Consider the following 20,707-nt stretch of genomic DNA (forward strand, 5'->3'; position numbering starts at 1 on the left):
CTCTGCCCCAAAAATCTCCAGGTATTTCCCACCCTGGAGCTGGCAACCTTATACATGAATAGGCCTTACACAGACAATCATGGAAGTTGAGAGCCAGCCAGGACAGAGGGTGTACTCCAGATGCCTTAATCTGGTCAACAATGAATCAAGCTGGCATGATCAATAATCCTTTAATCCTTTATTCCATGATTTTATGATACCCAAACGACTGCCAAGAACTATATCAGGCATTCAAGCAAAGCTTCCTTCTGGGATCTTCCTCATACCATCCAGACCCAAACCAAACATAGCAAAAAATGACTTGCTGTTAACTAATTCTTTGCACTACGTGCCTACGTGCATAGCCTATGAGTCTCCTACATTTTTTCATTCCATGCCTCATATTTATATTTTTTTCATCTCCTTTCTCCAAAAAGCTCGGGGCAGTGTCTTCCTCCCCTATTTTTTATCCTCAAAATAACCCTGGGAGATACAATTGGCAGAGAGATCATGATTGGCTCAAGGTCACACTTCTCCCTCCCTTCTTCTATCTATCTAGTTCATTTTTGCCCTTCCTTCAACAAGTTCAGGATAATGCATATGGTTAAGTTGCCAGGTCCCTCTTCGCCACTGGCAGGAGGTTTTTGGGGAAGAGCCTGAAGAGGGCTGGATTTGGGCAGGGGAGGGACTTCCATTTTCTCCAGGGGAACCAATCCCTCTCACTTGGAGATCAGTTGTAATAGAGGGATCATAGAATCATAGAGTTGGAAGGGACCACCAGGGCCATCAAGTCCAACCCCCTGCACAATGCAGGAAATTCACAACTACCTCCCCCCTCCACACCCCTAGTGACCAGAGGATGGCCAAGATGCCCTCACTCTCATCATCTGCCTAAGGTCACAGAATCAGCACTGCTGACAGATGGCCATCTAACCTCTTGTTAAAAACCTCCAGGGAAGGAGAGCTTACCACCTCCCGAGGAAGCCTGTTCCACTGAGGAACCACTTTAACTGTTAGAAAATTCTTCCTAATGTCTAGACGGAAACTCTTTTGATTTAATTTCAACCCGTTGGTTCTGGTCCGACCTTCTTGGGCAACAGAAAACAACTCGGCACCCTCCTCTATATGACAGCCCTTCAAGTACTTGAACATGGTTTTCATATCCCCTCTCAGTCTTCTCCTCTTCAGGCTAAATATACCCAGCTCCTTCAACCTTTCCTCATAGGACTTGGTCTCCAAGATCTCCAGCCACCACCTGGAGGCTGGCAACCTTAGGTGTCTCCCAGATCCTACTCCCATTCTAACCGCTACAGTACATTGGATCTCAGTAAAGTCCCACCAGCCCTGAAAACTTGCCCCTCTAATCCTCCCTTCTCAGCAGCCCTGGCTACCTAGTGTTTGAACACATATAGTTGGCTAAGTCAGACAATTGATTCATCTAGTCAAGTTGTGACTGGCAACAGCTCTCCAAAGTCTAAGGCAGGGGTCTTTCCTAGCCCTTCTGAGGGCCTAACTACATGTTAGGTTGTCCCCCAGGGACATTCCTGGGTTAGACTGAGAGACAAGTTTTAGACTTCTATGCTTCCAAGGTATGTGTGAGACCAATTTCTATTGGGCCATAACCCACAGATAGAGGGGGTGGTGGTTTAGACCCTCCTTTTGTGCTCTCTTTTTTCATCCTGAAATTTCCCCAGAGAGCCATTGTTTACCCCATTTGTGAAGTGCAATGTGTACCCCTGCAGTACATGTGGAGCCCCCAGTGGGGTAAATAACAGGTCTCTGGGTCCATTTCAGATCAGGAAAAGGGTGCAGGAGGAAGGTCTCAAGCAGCCTTCCTTCCTACATGGAACAATGTTGCAGTCCTAATCTGAATTGGCAGCACCTGCACCTGGGAAGCAAGGAACCCTAGAACACATCTGTTGAGTTGACCTGTGAACCTCCCTAGGGTAAAAGTAATGTGTATTTAAAACATCCCTTAAAAACTAGAGATGTAATGGATTGAATGAGGGACACTCTGCATGCAAGAATGTGCCTTATTTCTGAGTTTATTTCTTAAATGGTGAACTTCCTGCTGTGCACTTTTTATATATGGTCAGTGGTCCCAGTGGGTCTCCACATAGGCACAGATCAGTAAAGAAACATGTGAGGTTTGGTTGATGAATATATTATTTGTTGTTCTTCCAATCAGGGAGCTGTGTGCATGCGTAGAGGTGCTTCCCTCCTCTTGTGATGATGGTGTTCTTGGCAGTTTTGGCCTTAATGTTTTTGTCCTTTAGGTAGCGAGCTTTGTTACATGTCAGACAGTTAAGGGTTAATATTGAATGTATAGATGCTGACCAGTTCAAGGAAATGATGTAATGTGTTAATTAGCCAAGTGGTCAGCGAGTATCCATTGCAGACGTGTTTGTTTGTCACGTACACATGCAATCTGCATTTTACTACTTTCCCACTTCGTGTAGAAGCCAAAGCAGTACTCTGTTACCTTTTGGATACCAACCTGAAAGGATGGAGAGGCAAATTCTTCTTCGTGTTTAAGCTTAATGCCTGCCAGAAGCATCTGGAGGTATAGGTAACTGTAGAGATGTAGAAAGGATTATTTGTTTTACCTCCCGTGAACCCTATCCCTGAATTAGTGAGTAAAGATTGCTTTTACTAAGACAAAGGACTTTGTCTGTTATTGTGCGTGTTTGTGAATTACTTTACTATCATTAAGCCATAACCAACGATCCTATCCCTCTGAATGGTAGCAGTCATAAGCAAGTTCCAACACTCTGCATGCAAGAATGTGCCTTATTTCTGAGTTTATTTCTTAAATGGTGAACTTCCTGCTGTGCACTTTTTATATATGGTCAGTGGTCCCAGAGGGTCTCCACATAGGCACAGATCAGTAAAGAAACATGTGAGGTTTGGTTGATTAATATATTATTTGTTGTTCTTCCAACTAGGGAATTACATGTGTAAAGGTGCTTCCCTCCTCTTGTGATGATGGTGTTCTTGGCAGTTTTGGCCTTAATGTTTTTGTCCTTAAACCATACCAAATTGGACAGTGAAAATGTGCAGCTCCTTTTTTATGTTCTTCCAGCTTTATAGTGGTAGACACAATGTACAGAGAGTGTGGGGAAATGTTGAAAAAGGAATTGTGAAATAGGCAGGTATGTGTCAAATCAGAAAAGAGAAATCAAAATGGAAAAGGTATCTTAACAGTGGAGAATAGGTGACTAGGTAGGCGCATAACTGGATTTAAAACAAAGAGAAAACGCAAAGAATGGCATAAAAGGAGTGAGACATATATCTAAGGACACTATTTCTTTTATGAAGTTTTGAGAGCCGGACATGGTACTTTCCTGCAGGAATCAGCTTAGCTGGGGATTCATTTAGCTGGAAACCCGTGGGAAAGCTTTTTCTTCCATTGCTAGGGTTGCCAACCTCCACCTGAGGCCTGGAGATCTCCCGCTATTACACTTGATCTCCAGATGACAGAGATCAGTTCCTCTAGAGAAAATGGCTGCTTTGGAGGGTGGACTCTATGGCATTGTACTCTGCTGAGATCACTCCCCAAACCCCACCCTCACCAGCTTCCATCCCCAAAATCTCCAGGTATTTCCAAATCCAGACTAGTTACAGGGGGTTGGACTAGATGACCCTGGTGGTCCCTTCCAACTCTATGATTCTATTATTCTAACCCTATCCATTGCTCCGGACTTTCTAATTCCCCAGGAAATGAGACTGGTGTTTGGAGTGAAAATGGGATGTCACTTCGTATTGTTTTACATACTTTAGTGTTTGCTGTTTTCAGTTGATTATGTATTTATCCACTTGCTAGCCACCTGAAGTACCCTTTGGGTGGAAAGGTGGTTTATAAATATTCTTAGTAAATAAATAAAAATTCAATTCAATACTCTAATAAATAAAAGTAGAGTAAAACCTGGGACAGAACATAGTATTATTCAATACTATTCAATTTACTAGCAGTACATACTAAGAAAAAAAGTCATAAGAAAATGCTGATAGGCATTCAAATCCACACTGTTTGTACTATAATTGTATATAATCCTTCAAATGAAACTTTAAGAAACTAATCTGTAGTTTTCTAGGGTAGTAGAGCATGTGTATTAGAAATGGCTGTAAAACAAGCTTGCTTTTATCATCGTGACCATATCCGTTTATAAGATACCTATTGTAGAAATCAACCTTTGTACACCCATAAGCTAATATTAATGGCCTTTAGAACCTGGGCTGTCACACCTTAACTCTTATGTCACTTTATATTTACAAGGAATGTGTGCTTCATTGATTAGTAAACCAGGGGAGTGAGAGGGTTGCCAACCTCCAGGTGGTGGCTGAGGTTTTCCTGCCATTACAAGTGATCTCCAGGCATCAGTTCACCTAGAGAAAATGGCCACCTGGGAAGGTGGACTCTATGGCATTATACCCCATTGAAGTCCCTCCCCTCCGCAAACCCTGCCCTCCTCAGGCTCCATCCCCAAACTCTGCAGGTATTTACCAACCCAGAGGTGGCAACCTTAGGGAGGGGGATCAAACCACAAATACACAAAATAATCCCACACAGTGGGCACTGTAATAACAAATCTGTTATGGAACTAATAAGTAAAGCAAGTGAAGAGGGGGCCCAGTAACCTGAGTAGCCAAGAATTCAATACTGTTGAAACAGATGAGTGGACAACTATTTCCATGACATAGCATGCACAGCTCTTTGGGTGTGCTAAAGTTAGTGGGTCAAAAGTTTTCCGTGCCTTCCCCCCCTTAAATTTAACCAATGTAAGGCAAGTATATACTACAATGTCTTTAAAACTTTACTCATATTATTCCAATGAAATAATTTCCTTACAAAGCTTTGGATTTGTTTGAATATAACATTTAAATCACACTTGATTTTTTAAATCAAATATCTCAATTCAAGTATTCACTGCTGTTGTGATATAAAATTAACATGGGATTAATTAACATGGGGTTAATTTTATAGCCTTATAGCAACACATGTATTTAGTAATCAAGGTGAAAAATAAGCCCAAATAAACATGCTAAATGCGCTTGATAGGTTGCCAGGGAATGTTGAATGTGTTCTAGGGCATGCCAGTTTCTGGCTGGTAATGCTGAGGTGCAACAGTGGCACCCACAATGTGCACATGCAAACGGTGCCCTCCTCAGCAGCATTATACCCATTGACTTCAATGGACTTGGAATGGTCGGACTCTGCTTACGCTGGCACTGCAAATCATGCCCCAGAATCTTCTGCAATGGCAAAAGATTCTGGGGAAGACGCGCAAAGCTTCCCAGCCAGGGGGTGTCTTAGTGATTCTGGGACGCTGGGCAAAAAGTCCTGGTTGGGTAAGCGGGCAAGTGAGGTAAGCAGACAAACAAGTGAGTGGTAAGTGGAAGGAGCCTCTGCTGCAGCGAGAAAGCAGGGGCAGCCCCCGTCGTGGCAAGTGAGTGGGAGAGAAAAGCCCCCAACGGCAGCAAGGCAACACTCCAGCACCCACCCAGCCTCTTCTGGAGCTCAACCCCTTCCCTTCCCTGGCAGGAAGCGAAGTAGGCTTTACGCCACACCCACACATCAGAGACAATTGCTAGCCCCTGTCGGGCCAGCTGCTGTCGGTGAATTTCTTGACACTTGCCAAACGTGCCATGGTAGAGAACGGCAGGCAGTGCAGTGGGACAGCTGGGCAGTCGGGGCCCTGCAGCCCAGCCCCAGCACAGTGCCTTAGGGAAGTGCTCCAGATAACCCTGTGGCTAAGACCATCCCTATTCCCAGCCAGATGTTCATGCGGTCAACATTCCCAGAAACTAGAACTGTGCCGTGATTATTGCATTATTAATCCGCTATCAGCACTGTCAAAACCTAAGCAATCTTGCATGTCAGCTATCAAGAATTGCAACAGATATCAAATACTGAAATAAAACATCATTGAAAAATGTCCAGAGACAGGCAGCAAATGCAGAACACTGAGGCTAGACTGCTGGTCAGGGCCAGCTATTGAAAGCATTTGACCCCAATATTAAAACAATAACACTGGCTACTGATCCAAACTCAATTCAAGGTGTTGGTTTTGACGTTTAAAGCCCTTCATGGCTTGGGACTGGGGTATCTGAAGGACCATCTTCTTCCATATATTTCTGGCTGGGATTTAAGATCACAGGGAGAGACTCTCCTGACTGTCCCATCAATCAAAGAAGCTAATTTGGTGGGTACACGAGAGAGGGCCATTTTGGTGGTAGCCTCATGGGTATGGCACAAGCTTCCCAAGGAGGTGGAACTGGCCCCCTCACTATCGATAATTAGGAGGCAGTTGAAGGTGGTTTTATTTAAGACTTCATTTGGTTAAGTTTAGTAGGAGTCCTGAGTAGTGTTTTTTAAATGCGGGCTTTACATTTTTTTTTTTATATATAAATTTTATTGGGTTTTATGATAGAAATTTTCCATTGCATTAAACAACATCTATAACAATATCGAATTTCAATTCTAACCTAAAGTTGTTATAATTCCATATCATATAATAAAAAAGAGAAAAGAAAAAAGAAAAAAAAAAGAAATGGAAAATTTTTTGACTTCCCCATCACCTCTATCTGCCTCTTAATAAAAAGTTCATCCCGTCCTAGGTAATCTAATCTTGATAAAATATCAATACCATATATAAAGAACCATAATCTGTTAGTAAATATAATTATGCTTATTCAATATAAAAAAGAAATCAAAAATAATCCTCTGGATCAGATTAGAAAATATTCTTCCATTCTTCCCAATTTTAACTCATATTCACAATAATGCATCCACGCCCCCCATTCCCCCAAAAACCGAACGTCATTTTCTTCATTTAGAATAGCTGTGAGTTTTGCCATTTCTGCCACTTCAAACATTTTAACAATCCAGTCTTTTTTCTCTGGAGTTTCTAGCCCTTTCCATTTCGCTGCATAAAGCAGTCTCGCAGCTGTTGTGGCATAAATCAAAAAGGTTCTTTGTGTTGCTAAGTCGTCTGGAATCATACTCAATAACATCATTTCTGGTGTTTTGGATATGTTCTTTTGTAGTATTAATCTCAGTTCGTTATAAATCATGTCCCAGAAGTCTTTGGCTTTGTCACAGGTCCACCACATGTGATAAAAGGAACCAATTTCTTTGTTACATTTCCAACAAGTAGGGGACATCGTTTTATAAATCTTTGCAATTTTCTTGGGTGTTAGATACCATCTATACATCATTTTATAGATGTTTTCTCGCACTGACTGTGCTTTTATTCCTTTTAAATCTTTAGACCATAATCTTTCCCATTTATTTAAAACAATATCATGTCCCACATTTTGAGCCCAATCGATCATAGTTGGTTTAATCGTGTCCTGCTCACAGTATATTGTTAAAAGGAGATTATACATTTTAGAAATCAGCTTTGTATTATTGTCTAGTAGAATCCTTTGAAAAGGAGATTTTTCTTTAGAGAAACCTTTTTTTGCATCTTGTACAAAAACTGATTTGATTTGGTAATATTGAAGCCATTGTAAATCATCCTTAAGAAGTTGAAAGTCTTTTAGTGAGCATTTCTTTCCTTCCCAATTAATTAGATCTTGATAAGTAATAAATTTGTCTGGTCTAAGTGGGCGCAAAGTTAGCATTTCTTGGGGCGATATCCACATCGGTGTTTCTGGTTCCAAAATGTGTTTATATCTCATCCAAATACGAAGTAGAGAGGACCTGATTATATGATTACGGAATGTTGCTTGTAATTTAATTTTATCATACCACAAATAACCATGCCATCCACTTAAGTTATTATAACCTTCCAAGTCTAGCAAACGTACATTTGACAAATTCATCCAGTCTTTTAGCCATACTAAAGCTACCGCTTCAGCATAGAGTTGAAAATTAGGCAGTGCTAAACCTCCTCTAGTTTTTAGATCCACCAAGTATTTATAAGCAGTCCTTGGTTTTTTTCCTTGCCAGATGAAGCTTGAAATGTCTTTCCTCCAAGTTTCAAAATATTTTGTTTGTGATATTATTGGTAAATTTTGGAATAAGAAGAGCATCCTCGGTAAGACATTCATTTGGATCGTTGAGATACGTCCCATTAATGACAATTTTTTGTTTGACCATATAATCATATCAGTTTTAATCTTACCCCATAACTTGAGGTAATTGTTGGTTAACAAATCTTTATTCTTTGCAGTGATCCAAATTCCCAGGTATTTAACTTTGTTAGCTTTCTCCCAGCCAGTATATGATATAAATTCCTGTTGTTGTATTTCCGATAAATTTTTAAATATTATCTTTGTTTTTTCTTGATTCACTTTAAAGCCTGATACTTTTCCAAAATCATCCAAAGTCTCCTGAAGTATATTCATTGACTGTGTTGGGTTTTCCAAAATTAGCAGTAGGTCATCCGCGAATGCTCTCAACTTAAATTCATGTTTTTTAATTCTTAGCCCGCGGACGTCCTCCATACTTCTTAGTTTCACACATAGCGGTTCCAACACCAACAAAAATAAAAGTGGAGACAAGGGACATCCCTGTCTAGTCCCTTTCGTGATTTGGCAGTTATCTGACATTGATTCATTAACCAAAATTTTAGCTTGTTGGGAGGTATAAATAGCCGATATACCTTTCTGAAAACGATCTCCAAAATTCAATTTATCCAAAATCCGTTTCAAAAAGTTCCAAGAGACCATATCAAAGGCTTTTTCTGCATCCAAAAATACAAAAGCCGCAGTTTGTTGAATATTATGGTCATAATATTCCAGTGAATCTAGTAAAATTCTTACATTGTCTTTTATTTGCCTTCCTGGTATAAAACCTGCTTGGTCCTCATGTATAAGATCCTTAATAAATTGCTTTATCCTACATGCCAAAACCGAAGCAAAAATTTTGTAATCCACATTTAAGAGCGATATAGGTCTGTAATTAGATGTTTTTTCTGGATCTCTTCCTTCTTTGGGTATCAGTGATATAAATGCGTGTGACCAAGTCTCCGGGGATGTTCCCTCGTCCAAAATTGCATTGTAAAGTGAACCAAAAAATCCAACTAAATTGTCACTGAATGTTCTATAAAATAGTGCAGTAATTCCATCTGGTCCAGGTGTTTTATCCGTTTTTTGTCTCAGTATTGCTTCTTGTATTTCTTCCCTTGTTACTGGAGCTTCAATACATTCTCTCTGGGTCATTGACAAAGCTTTCATCTGTATTGAGTTTAGAAATTTATCTATTTTCTGTTTTGGAGTATTTTCTTTCTGATATAACTTAGAGTAAAATGAAACAAATTCTTTCTGAATTTCTGAAGTTGAATAAACTGGTCCTTTAGCAGTTTGGATTTTTGTTATAATCTTCTTTTGACATGAGTCCTTCAGTTGTGTTGCTAAAAATTTTCCTGGTTTATTTGCATATTCAAAATACTTTTGTTTAGCAAGTTTCAGATTTTTATTCATTTCCTCCATTATTACCAAATTTAATTGGTGTTTAGTTGCAGAAATCTGTATTTGAATTTCTCTTCTCTCCTCTTCCTGTGTTACCATTACCAATTTCTGCTCCAAATTTTGTAAATTCCAAAGTATGTTGTTTGTAAATTGCAATTGGGTCTTCTTCCAGGCCGAGTGTTTCTGTATCATAAAACCTCTCAGAACAGCTTTGAATGCGTCCCAAACTGTATTTAAAGAAGTTTCCCCATTAAGGTTAATTTCAAAAAAGTCTTTCATTAAAACCTGTAATTCCTTTTGTATCTTGTTGTCTTTTAAAAGTTTATCGTTCATTCGCCATCTAAATGCTTGTTTATTGTTCCAATCAAAGGTAACAGGATTGTGATCAGAAAAAGTTCTAGGTAAAATATGAATTTTACGTAGTTGCGTGAAAATTGATTTACTGGCCCATATCATATCGATTCTGGAGTGTGAATCATGTCTTGCTGAATAAAAGGTGTATTCTTTAGCTGTTGTATTCATTGTTCTCCAAATGTCTTGTAATTCTAATTCTGAAGCCATGGCAAAGAAAGTTTTAGGCAAGCATCCATCATTGATATCTTTTGCTTTTGATTTTTTGTCCAGAGATGGGAGAATAATTCCATTGAAGTCGCCCATCAATAAAATTTGGTCTTGTGCGTACTGGGTTATCAGATCATGTAATTTTTCATAGAAGGATTTTTTCCCTTCATTGGGTGCATAGATTCCAACCACTATTGTCCTTTGTCCCAATATTTTAGTTCTGATAATTACAATTCTTCCTTCATTATCTTTATATACTAATTCTGGACAGAGACTGGGGTGGGCATAGATTACCACTCCCTTTGTTTTAGTTTTAGCAGAAGCAATAAATGCTTGTCCAAGCACCTGTTTCTCCAAGTATTTTTTATGCTTTGAAGCTATGTGGGTTTCTTGTAGGCAAATTAGGGAGTATTTATATTTCTGTAGATATTTGAAGATTCTAGCCCTTTTAGTTTTCTCATTCAGTCCATTTACATTCCAAGAAATTGCTTTTGCCATAATGTAGTGTTTTTTAGCAAAATAAAAAGTCTATAATTTGGTACCACCTTCTGCACCCTGTACCTCTTCTTCTTCCTCTTCTTCTTCCTCCTTCTCTCCAGGTAATTCTTTAAGGTCCATTTTATATTTTCTCAGAAATTTCCCCACATCTGCTTGGGATAGAATTGTCGTTTTCACTTCCTTATAGGTGAAAGCCAAACCTTGTGGCATAATCCAACGGTATTTGATGCCATTAGCTTTCAGTATAGACACAAAATCTTTGTAGTTATTCCTCTGTGAAAGTAGATGCCTTGGAATATCCTTCAGTAGTATAAGAGAGGAATCTCCTGCTGACACTGGATTTTCATAATGAATCTTCATAATCTTGTCTTTAACTCTGGTGTCATAGAACACTATCATCAAATCTCTTGGCTTAGATCTTCTCATTCTAGCAGGTAGTGGTATCCTGTATATTCTATTAATGGCTTTACATTTTTTAATGCATTTTATTTGATGTGTTTTATCTATGGGCACTTTCACACAGCCCAAATAATGCACTTTCAATCCACTTTTAATGCACTTTGAAGGTGGATTTTACAGTGTGGACTGGCAAAATCCACTTGCAAACGATCGTTAAGGTGCACTAAAAGTGGATTGAAAGTGCATTGTTTGAGCTGTGTGAAAGTGCTGCTTGCAAGCCACCTTGAACTCCAAAAGAAAGAGACGGCTAATAAATGTTTTAAATAAATAAATAAATATCCAGAGAATATTTGACCAAAGAACATCTCAGGAACATTTTTTTTGGGGGGGGGGGGAATCCACAAAGAATAATTCTTTTGGAAACAAATTTCTTTCCTTTGTTGTACTCTCCAACCAAGAATGTAATGCCTCTACTGTTGCTATACCCACAATGAAGTACAGGTTGAGTACTCCTTATACGGACATTCAATATCTGGACTGATCCAAAAAACGGACCTTTCGAGCTGGCATGCAGGCAGATCTGTGCTTCCCAGCCTCTCCTGACTTCTGAGAGGTTGGGCAGTGCAGATCTGACTAACATCCACGCTGCCCGGCCTCTCCGAAGTCTGGTGAGATGGTTATACCTTTGTTTTCTGATGGTTCAGTGTACACACAATTTGTAAAAATACTGTTTAAAATTACATTCAGGCTATGTGTATAAAGTGTTTATAAAACATAAATGGATCTGGGTCCCAGCCCCAAGATATCTCATTAGATATATGCAAAAATTCCAAAATATTCCAAAATATGGAAAGATCTGAAATACAGACTACTTCTGGTCCCAAGCAGTCCGGATAAGGGGTACTCAACCTGCGTGGTGTAGGAGAGTCAGTGTGGTGTAGTGGTTAAGAGCGGTGGTTTGGAGCGGTGGAGTCTGATCTGGAGAACCGGGTTTGATTCCCCACTTCTACACATGAGTGGCAGAGGCTAATCTGGTGAACTGGATTTGTTTCTCCACTCCTACACATGAAGCTGGGTGACCTTGGGCTAGTCATGCTCTCTCAGCCTCACAGGGTGTCTGTTGTAGGGAAGGGAAGGCGATTGTAAGCTGGTTTGATTCTGCCTTAAGTGGTAGAGAAAGTTGGCATATAAAAACCAACTCTTCTTCTTCTTCTGTACGATTATTCTGCACTGACGGCCAAGGTTTCATTACCCAGGCTAGCCTGATCTCCTCAGACCTCAGAAGCTAAGCAGGGTCAGCCCTGGGCAATACTTGAATGGGAGACCTCCAAGGAAATCCAGAGACACTACACAGAGTCAGGCAATGGCAAACCACCTCTGTGAACCTCTTGCCTTGGAAACCCTACTGGGCCACCATGAGTCGGTTGTGACTTGATAGCACTTTCCACCACCAATATAGAAAACACTAACAATCTATTTCCTTTCCACTGTTTTCCACAGATTGTTTGCCAAGACCTAAGTGGGCCTTTACAGGACAGAACTCTGTCTTTTCCAGAAGGAAGACCAGGATATTTATATCGGGTAATTTAATGTCTTGAACCTTCACTTTCATTTGAAACAAATGTAAAAATGATCGGAGATGTCTGAAAACTGCTTCTAAAACGGAATGGTGACCAAAGGGAAAAAAGAAACCAAAGGCAGTTTTTACAATCCCTGGGGTTCTGATTTATCTTTTTTTTTTATTTACTAGTTTACATTTGAGCCTCCTGTTGCCAGTTTGAGATTGACTGGTGAAAAAGAAAGCATCATATTCATCTTGCCCAATGATGGAACTCTGTATCTGAATGGGACTTTCGACTGGGAAAAGAAAAACATTTACAAGCTACAGGTAAAGCAAATATATGAATCCGATTATTTTTTTAAACATGATTGTGGTGTCTGGTTCTACGTCCTCTCTTCATCATCACTATTCACTTCAGGGCTGGCATCAGCATCCCCTGAGGTGGGGCAGCTCAGTTCAGGGTTGATTTGATCTAAAACCCACTGTGAAGGGAAAGCACCCTGAAAGTGCCTTGGGGAAAGCACGCACGGTGCTTTGAGAGAAGACCCATACAATGTCTTGAGTTCCAGAGATCAATCTGAATTGCCCCAGTGATCTCTCAGTTTTATTAAGGAATATTACAATGGATAGCAAAGGTCAGTCAGTGATCACACAATGGAACTTAGGCAAGGCATACCACAATTAATGATTAACAAGATCAAGGCATAGCGAAGACAATGATATATTCTATCTTGGAGTCAGCCTCCTTACAGCAAACATCTGGCTGTCTAGCACCTTACAATGAGTGGATTAAGCTAATCCCTTTAAGGTTACTGAGGTAAGGAGGTCACTATACAGTCAGTAGACTTTGGACAATATATATCCAGAGATGAGACCCAGAAATTGTTATGACAATATTATAAGCAATGAGGGTGTGCTTAGCAAGAATTTCCTACACCACTGATTTGTTTTTTTTGGCGATCCAGGGTATCTGTAACACTCTTGCTTAGTTTTAATTACTGACTTGCTTAGGACAAACAGCACTCTTTATTCTGCAGATTTTCAGTGTGGATAAATATAAAAAGCCCAAATGTGTGTTGATGGATCAAACACCTGGCAAGCCTATCTCAAATGTTTTGTGGTGCACTCAACCCTCATTATGTTTCTATATAATCTCGCTCAAATAATTTTATTTTTGAAAGACTGAACTGAGCATTTAATGGATGTCTTTGGGCCACCACTAAAAGCCAGGACCTCTTGTTTTATTTCTTTATTTTATCCCATTATTATTCTAACAAGCTCAGGCCGGTATCTACATGCCCCCCCATGTTATTCTCTGGCTGAGAGATAGGCCAGACCCAAGGTCATGCCATAAATCTCATAGCTCGGGGTATTTGAACTTGGATGCTTCAATTCCCAGTCCAGTGTTCTAAGCACAACACTACATTGTCTCTGTTGAGTTCGCTACCCCATACCATGTAGCAACATAGACTGGATTATTGTGATGTCATCACATCATGCATTTCTTGGCTACAGCCAATGAGATGTAGTGAGGTTGGGGGACTGTACAACTGCAATTCCATATCCTATGTCAGGTGTAGTTCCACCTTAATGCATGCATGAAGGACACGATGGACTGACTTTGCTTCATAATTTCTTCCTCTTCCCCAATTTAGGTGGAAGGTCTGGATGCAAACAAGGTGAGAGTGAGAGGCCCATATTCCATCACTATAAATGTTGAAGACATTAATGACCACGCGCCCAAATTTGATCAGGCAAAATACTATGGAGTAGTGAGACAAAACTCCCGCGCAGGTATTTATTTACATATGTACTTTAGTTTTCAGGACAACCTAGCATTGTTTAGAGGGCCAGGTTGGACAATAATGTTATATTAAACCAAGATTATTAAGCTGTGGCCCTTACCTGGATGGCTCAGGCTAGCCCAATCTTGTCAGATCTCGGAAGCTAAGCAGGGTCAGCCCTGGTTAATACTTGGATGGGAGCCCACCAAGGAAGTCCAGTGTTGCTACACAGAGGCAGGCAATGGCAAGCCACCTCTGAATGTTTCTTGCCTTGAAAATCCTATGGGGTTGCCATAAGTCAGCTGCAACTTGACAGCACTTTCCACCACCATATTAAGCTGTGATGCTTTCCAATGCTGTGAGAGACTATAAAAATGTGGAAGAGTTAAGGAGCCCAAAGTTTCATTGATGTTTCTATTATGGAAGAGACAAGCAATTAAAAAAAATTAATGGAAGGGCAACTTGCCTCTTCACTATGCATTTTGCTACAGTAGAAGTGCCAAAGAAGCCCGGGTCTTTCCTGCACATATTTCAGATGGGGAGCATCTGGGTTGCATAGCATGATAGCCATGCAAATTAGCTTACAAAATAAGGAAAACAGCTCAAATGCAAGAAAAGTAAGGCACAGATAACATTTCTTTTGGTGGCAAGTGACAGTCTGTAAACAGTCCTTTAATATAGTCATCAAAAATCTCATTTCAAGAGATGGTTACGGTATGTGGAAACAAAGATGCTACTCAGGGCAACCTTCAGTTTTGAGAGCAGGTTTTCATATGGAGGGGGTGATTTCAGAGCCAACTGAAGACACAACAGAGGTGGCTCTTCTGAAGGAGACTGCTCATCTGCACAGGTGAGGGAGTCTTCTTCAGAAGCCCAATAAGCAACTGTTGAAGCTGGTGTTTTTACTTGGAGGATACATCCCTCTAGACGAGACTGGGTGATCCCTGTCTTTTAAATGACCCTTCTGCTATCCAGATTACTCCACTGAAGGGTGATGGATAGTTTGGTCTGACCAAGTTGGCTCCGATTGCACAACCCCTACCTCAAAAGGGCCCCAACTATGGGGCCTATTGTCCCCTTCCAAACAAAACCAGTAAAAGATAGAAAAAAATGGGAGAAGGCACAGAGCTGGGAATCTGAGCAGATTATAATAGCTGAAAGCTATAGGCTGAATACCTATTCGGCTTTTTGGCAATCGGCTATCCATCTTTCTGGTTTTGATTAAATCCAAATAAAGCCGAAACGTCAATTTTGGGGTTTATTTTTGGTTTGGTAAACTCGATATGCACAGCTCTACTCCCTTCCATTGTGAGAACTGTCCATTTATTCCTACCATCTGCTTCCTGTATTTTAGCCAGCCTTTGATCTGTCCACAGATTTCCTGATGCCCCATCTAGATTGGACCTTTGGGTTATCCCTATTATTCTGGAGAGAGTAATGGCTAAACTTAAATCAGGAAACCACATGTCACTCCCACAGGGCCTTTAGTGAATGATGAACTCTCTTATGATGTGTCTATGTGTGTTTCAATCCAAACAGGAAAGCCCTTCATGTATGTCACTGCTCAAGATAAAGATGACCCCAGTACCCCACATGGACAGCTGAGATACAGCATTCAGCAACATTTCCCTAACCCTTACAATGAGATGCTTTTTCAGATTGACAATATCACAGGAGCAGTTTCAACAAGCCCCAAGGGTAGGTAAATCTACTATTGATAGCTGCAAGCTCAGACTACCAAGGGAGGAATTCTGAGTTCCATGTAGTTCCATGATTCTCTTCCAGTTTTTTTTTTTAATTCTATGCAGTGCAACTGCTGAGGCTAAAGTTTGAAGGGGAAGGCCAGAGTGGAAAGAGAAGAGCTGTGGATGGAAACCTACTAAAAACCACCCCCACCAAGCTGCTTTTACCCCTGCCGTGGAAAACTTGTAGCTACTTTTATGTTTCCCCCTGCAGAGATAAAAATAGCTTTGGGGTGGTGATCTAATGAGATTTAAGCAGCGGCTGCTTCCGCACAGGGGTAGGAAAAGGCACCCCAGCAATGGGAGCAGCAGAGAGTGGGGTTGAGGCGGGTGGGGACACTGGCCATTCTCCCTACCCCTGCCCACTTGTGATCCATTGCATTGGTGCAGAAGTAATGAGGAAACCACACTCACCCCATAGGCAGCAGCCACTTTCCTTTTCACTGCTGAACAGTGCAACTCAGTTGTGTGGGAGGCCATTAAAGGGCTTAAAGGGGAGGAGAACTGCGGGGCTTAGCTCAGTCCCTCCTCGAATTGGCTGTGGCCTGCTGGCATGTCTTCCAGAGGAAGGCTGGACTTGCACTCACCCCTTTAACCCCAGAACAAAAGGGTTTCTCCCCCCCCAATGTGGAAGCATCTTAATTCTAACTATGTTCCCCTCGTAAACTACAGAAAGAAACCATGGTCTGAAGTGGGCGTGCAGGCCAGGGCATCCACTGGGAGCAAGGACACTCAGAGATCTCTCTATATCTTTTGCTCTTTATATGAAGTATATATGTGGCAGGATACATAAAAAATCCATAGATCTAGGATTGCAGAGAGGGAGCCCCATTGCAGGCACCCATGCTTGCTGATCATGCAAATACAAGGGAACCTGGTTAGCTTTAGCCATGATTAGTATTAGTAAACATGTAATCCTCAGCCATGGTCAGTGGCAGACTGGCCAATGTGTTAGCTTTCCTGGTGGCAAGTGGGCCCTGTGGGCCCTTGATGAAATGGGCCCCCTTAAACATTACACTATATGTTAAAAATAAATATTAATACAAATTAAATGATAGCCTTATAGTTGTGGGTGGGCCCCCTTTGTCTCCTGGCAACCAATATTTTTAGACCCAGTCCCCCACTGGCCATGGTTAACATTAAGAAGAACGGGAAGGAGAATTTTACTGTAGAAAGAAGTAATGGGAAAGGAATGTATGTTCCTGAAACTGATCTAAAATCACTAACCATGGTTTTCCAAGAATCAACATTATATTTACACCAACAAATAAAGGAAGAAGGAGGAACATCTAGAGTAGATTAATGGTACTCAATTTTACAGTGGCTGATAAGCTTCTTCCTGTGAATCTTAGCCCAGTTAAATAAAGTTCATTGTGCCATATGTGTTCTCTAACATTTTCTAGGAGCTATTAAATTAGATCCCCAGGATGTGGCTATATTTACCCTCGTCGTTGCGGCAAGGGATATGGCAGGACAGTCCATGAATTCTTTCAGTACCACTACTGATGTTAATGTCACTGTGATGGAAAATCTTTGGAAGGCACCTCCACCAGTAAAGATCACAGAGAACTCCACTGAACCCCATCCTGTCGTCATTTCTCAGGTAAGATCTTGCCATCACCAACAAGATGAATAGCAAAACAGGGCTGGTTCTCCAGCCAAGCCGTCCAAGTGGCTGCTTGGGGTGGCAACAATGAGAAGGGTGCTAAGGCACTTGCAGGGGTTAGCCAGCTCGAGGCCCACAACAGCATGGGAAGTGACTAGCATCCCCTCCTACTGGCTGGATCCAGGAAGGAGGTGGGTGTGCTTTGCCTGGGTGGATGAAAATCAGCGTTAAGTTCAAACCCTAAATTCCAGTTTCCCATGTGTTGATACATTTAACCCTTTTAGTTAATTTGTTTTGTGTCTCCTCAATGTGGTGTGCTTGAGAAAGTACAAATCTACTTGTATTCTGCATTTATGTCTTAGACCAATAACCCGGCATTAATAAGTTAGTATTGCATTTCCATACATCAAAATCAGAACCTTCAGGCTTTAAACCTGTACTTTTACTGTTTTTTACTCAGGTGCAGTGGAACGAGCCAGGTGCAAAGTATGAAATCTTTCATAAGGAGAAACCTGCTATTGAACTCCCATTTACAGTTGATCAAGATGGGAAGATTTATGTGACTAAACCACTGGACAGAGAAGAAAAAGCTTCCGTAAGTATATGCTAGAGGACAGTGCAGGTACATTGAAGTGAAAGCATTTCTATGATGTCTGGAGACTATGAGGAGTGGAGCTGTTTAGCTTGGAAAGAAGGCTGCTGAGGGGAGACATGATAGAGGTCTATAAAATTATGCATGGTTTGGAGAGAGTGGACAGGGAGAAGCTTTTCTCCCCGTCCCATAATACTAGAACACGGGGTCATCTGCTGAAGCTGGAGGGTGAGAGCTTCAAAACGGATAAAGGGAAGTATTTTTTCACACAACGCATAGTTAAATTGTGGAACTCCCTGCCCCAAAATGTAGTGATGGCTGCCAACTTGGAAGGCTTTAAAAGAGGAGTGGACATGTTCATGGAGGAAAGGGGTATTCATGGCTACTAGTTAAAATGGATACTAGTCATGATGCATACCTTTTCTCTCCAGGATCAGAGGAGCATGCCTATTATCTTAGGTGCTGTAGAACACAGGCAGGATGGTGCTGCTGCAGTCGTCTTGTTTGGGGGCTTCCTAGAGGCACCTGGTTGGCCACTGTGTGAACAGACTGCTGGACTTGATGGGCCTTGTTCTGATCCAGCAGGGCTTTTCTTATGTTCTTATGACTACTACAACAGATGCTGTTACTACTAGTATTACTATTATTGCCCATTTTCTAATTTCTAAACTGGTCTGGTTAGGTGGAGGATCTTGCTTGGTGGGGGCTGTGGTCAGATAAGAGAGAGATTTTTTTTCCAGGCCCTTACTTGTTCAATTGATTTTAGTAAACAGCTGGGATGGATGGAATGTACTGTGATGTTGTTGTGACCAACAGTAAATTTAACAATAGCAATACATTATAATGAGTGTCATTCCCTTATTAGGATATGCAATTGCTGTTCTACCTGGTCATGACTTAGGGACCATTGCTGGCATCTGGAGTAATACTGGATGTCCCCCCCCCCCCACACACACACACACTGTCTCCCAGAAGTTCACTACTAGTAGCCATGCCTAGGGGATAAGAGCATCAGCCCTCCAATAGCCTCAGGATATGAATTGTCAATTTGAGATAAAAACTCATTCACAAATTCAAATGTTTTGTACTAACAGACTCGGAAAGTGCAACACTATTGGTGCCAATTCATTTTCGCGCAGTATAAGAAACGGGAGAGTTTAACTATAGTACAGTATAGTATTAATCATTTTGAGGTGAAGTTTTAGAAGTGTAGCTTTCCTCGCTATTACATGAAATAAAATGTTGCTATTACTCCTAACAGTAATATTTTTATTGCAGTATTCATTCGCTGTAGCAGCAAAGGATAAAGACGGAGACTTCCTGGCCCGCCCAGTGACTGTTAGCGTCACAGTGCAAGACATTAATGATAATCCCCCTGTGTGCGACAAAGCTCTGACTAAATTTGAAGTTCAGGAGAATGAAGATGTAGGTAAGAAAGCTGTGTGTGTGTGTGTGTGTGTTAAGTGCCATCAAGTCGCTTCCGACTCATGGCAACCCTATGAATGAAAGTCCTCCAAAATGTCCTCTTTGACAGCCTTGCTCAGGTCTTGCTAATTGAAGGCTGTGGCTGTGGCTTCCTTTATTGAGTCACTGGTTATTATAATAGATCTCTTTGTCTCTACATGTGAGTCGCTGGAACGTTGCACTTAGACTTTTGATTCTATTTCTGTCACCTTCTACTTTTGCTTCTCATCTATCTCTGGCAATTTTAAGAGTTTCCTCAGACATCCATCAAGGTTTTTCTTTTCTTTTGGCTACAGGAATAGTCTTTGCACATTCTTCCTTGATAATATCTCTAGTTTCCACCCATAGTTCTTCAGGTTTACATTCACTTGAACTCAGTAATGCAAATCTGTTCCTTACATGGTCTTTAAATTCTTCCGGAATATTGCTTAGATTGTATTTTGGTGCTATGAATGTTTTGGTGTTTTTCTTAAGCTTTATCTTGATTTTCGATATTAACAATTCATGATCTGTACCGCAGTCGGCTCCTGGTCTTGTTTTGGCCGAGAGAATAGAGCTTCTCCATCTTCTGCTTCCAATGATATAATCTATTTGATTTATATACTGGACTTCCACAACTTTTAATATTTAATATTTTTATTATGTTTTATTGTGAAAGTCACTTTGGGCAGGTTCCCTGGAGAGATTACATAAAATTTTTCTAACGAAACATAAATTCTAATCTGTCTCACACTTTGATTGCACTGGAGATAGCAAGAAACGTCCGTACTGGTTACTATATTCTAGCCAGGGGCCACCTGAACAGGGGTGGGAAAAGGACAGGAAATTTTTTTGAAACTGTTCATGGAATAAGGCCAGCATGACACAATTTGTTAATTTCTGGAAAATTAAAATTTAGTGTTTGACATCTGCACTGATATATTATCACCCCAGGCAAGGTATACCCATCCTCTCCTGATGAAATCGTATACATTGGAAATAGTATTGCGGGCAACCAGAGGGAGAGGGAAGGGGGCTGGGAGGAGGGAAATGATGTAGCGCTGTAGGCATGATGTCACTTCTGGCAAATACCCAGGTCATTGATATGATGCAGATGCTCTAGGA

At 40.9% G+C, this 20,707-nt stretch overlaps 1 protein-coding gene across 1 annotated transcript in view; it reads left to right on the top strand.

Annotated features, from left to right (window-relative positions):
- The window catches only part of CDH17 (cadherin 17), a 42,911-nt gene that overhangs the window by 9,336 nt on the left and 12,868 nt on the right, over positions 1–20,707 (top strand). The window contains exons 2-8 of the mRNA XM_056854889.1: positions 12,355–12,435; positions 12,605–12,742; positions 14,071–14,209; positions 15,739–15,897; positions 17,345–17,544; positions 18,008–18,142; positions 19,418–19,568. Of these exons, the coding sequence (XP_056710867.1) occupies positions 12,355–12,435; positions 12,605–12,742; positions 14,071–14,209; positions 15,739–15,897; positions 17,345–17,544; positions 18,008–18,142; positions 19,418–19,568 (1,003 nt within the window). The remainder of the gene's footprint in view (positions 1–12,354; positions 12,436–12,604; positions 12,743–14,070; positions 14,210–15,738; positions 15,898–17,344; positions 17,545–18,007; positions 18,143–19,417; positions 19,569–20,707) is intronic.

This window comes from Euleptes europaea, chromosome 8, assembly GCF_029931775.1.
Source record: "Euleptes europaea isolate rEulEur1 chromosome 8, rEulEur1.hap1, whole genome shotgun sequence".
In the NCBI taxonomy this organism is placed as follows: domain Eukaryota; kingdom Metazoa; phylum Chordata; class Lepidosauria; order Squamata; family Sphaerodactylidae; genus Euleptes; species Euleptes europaea.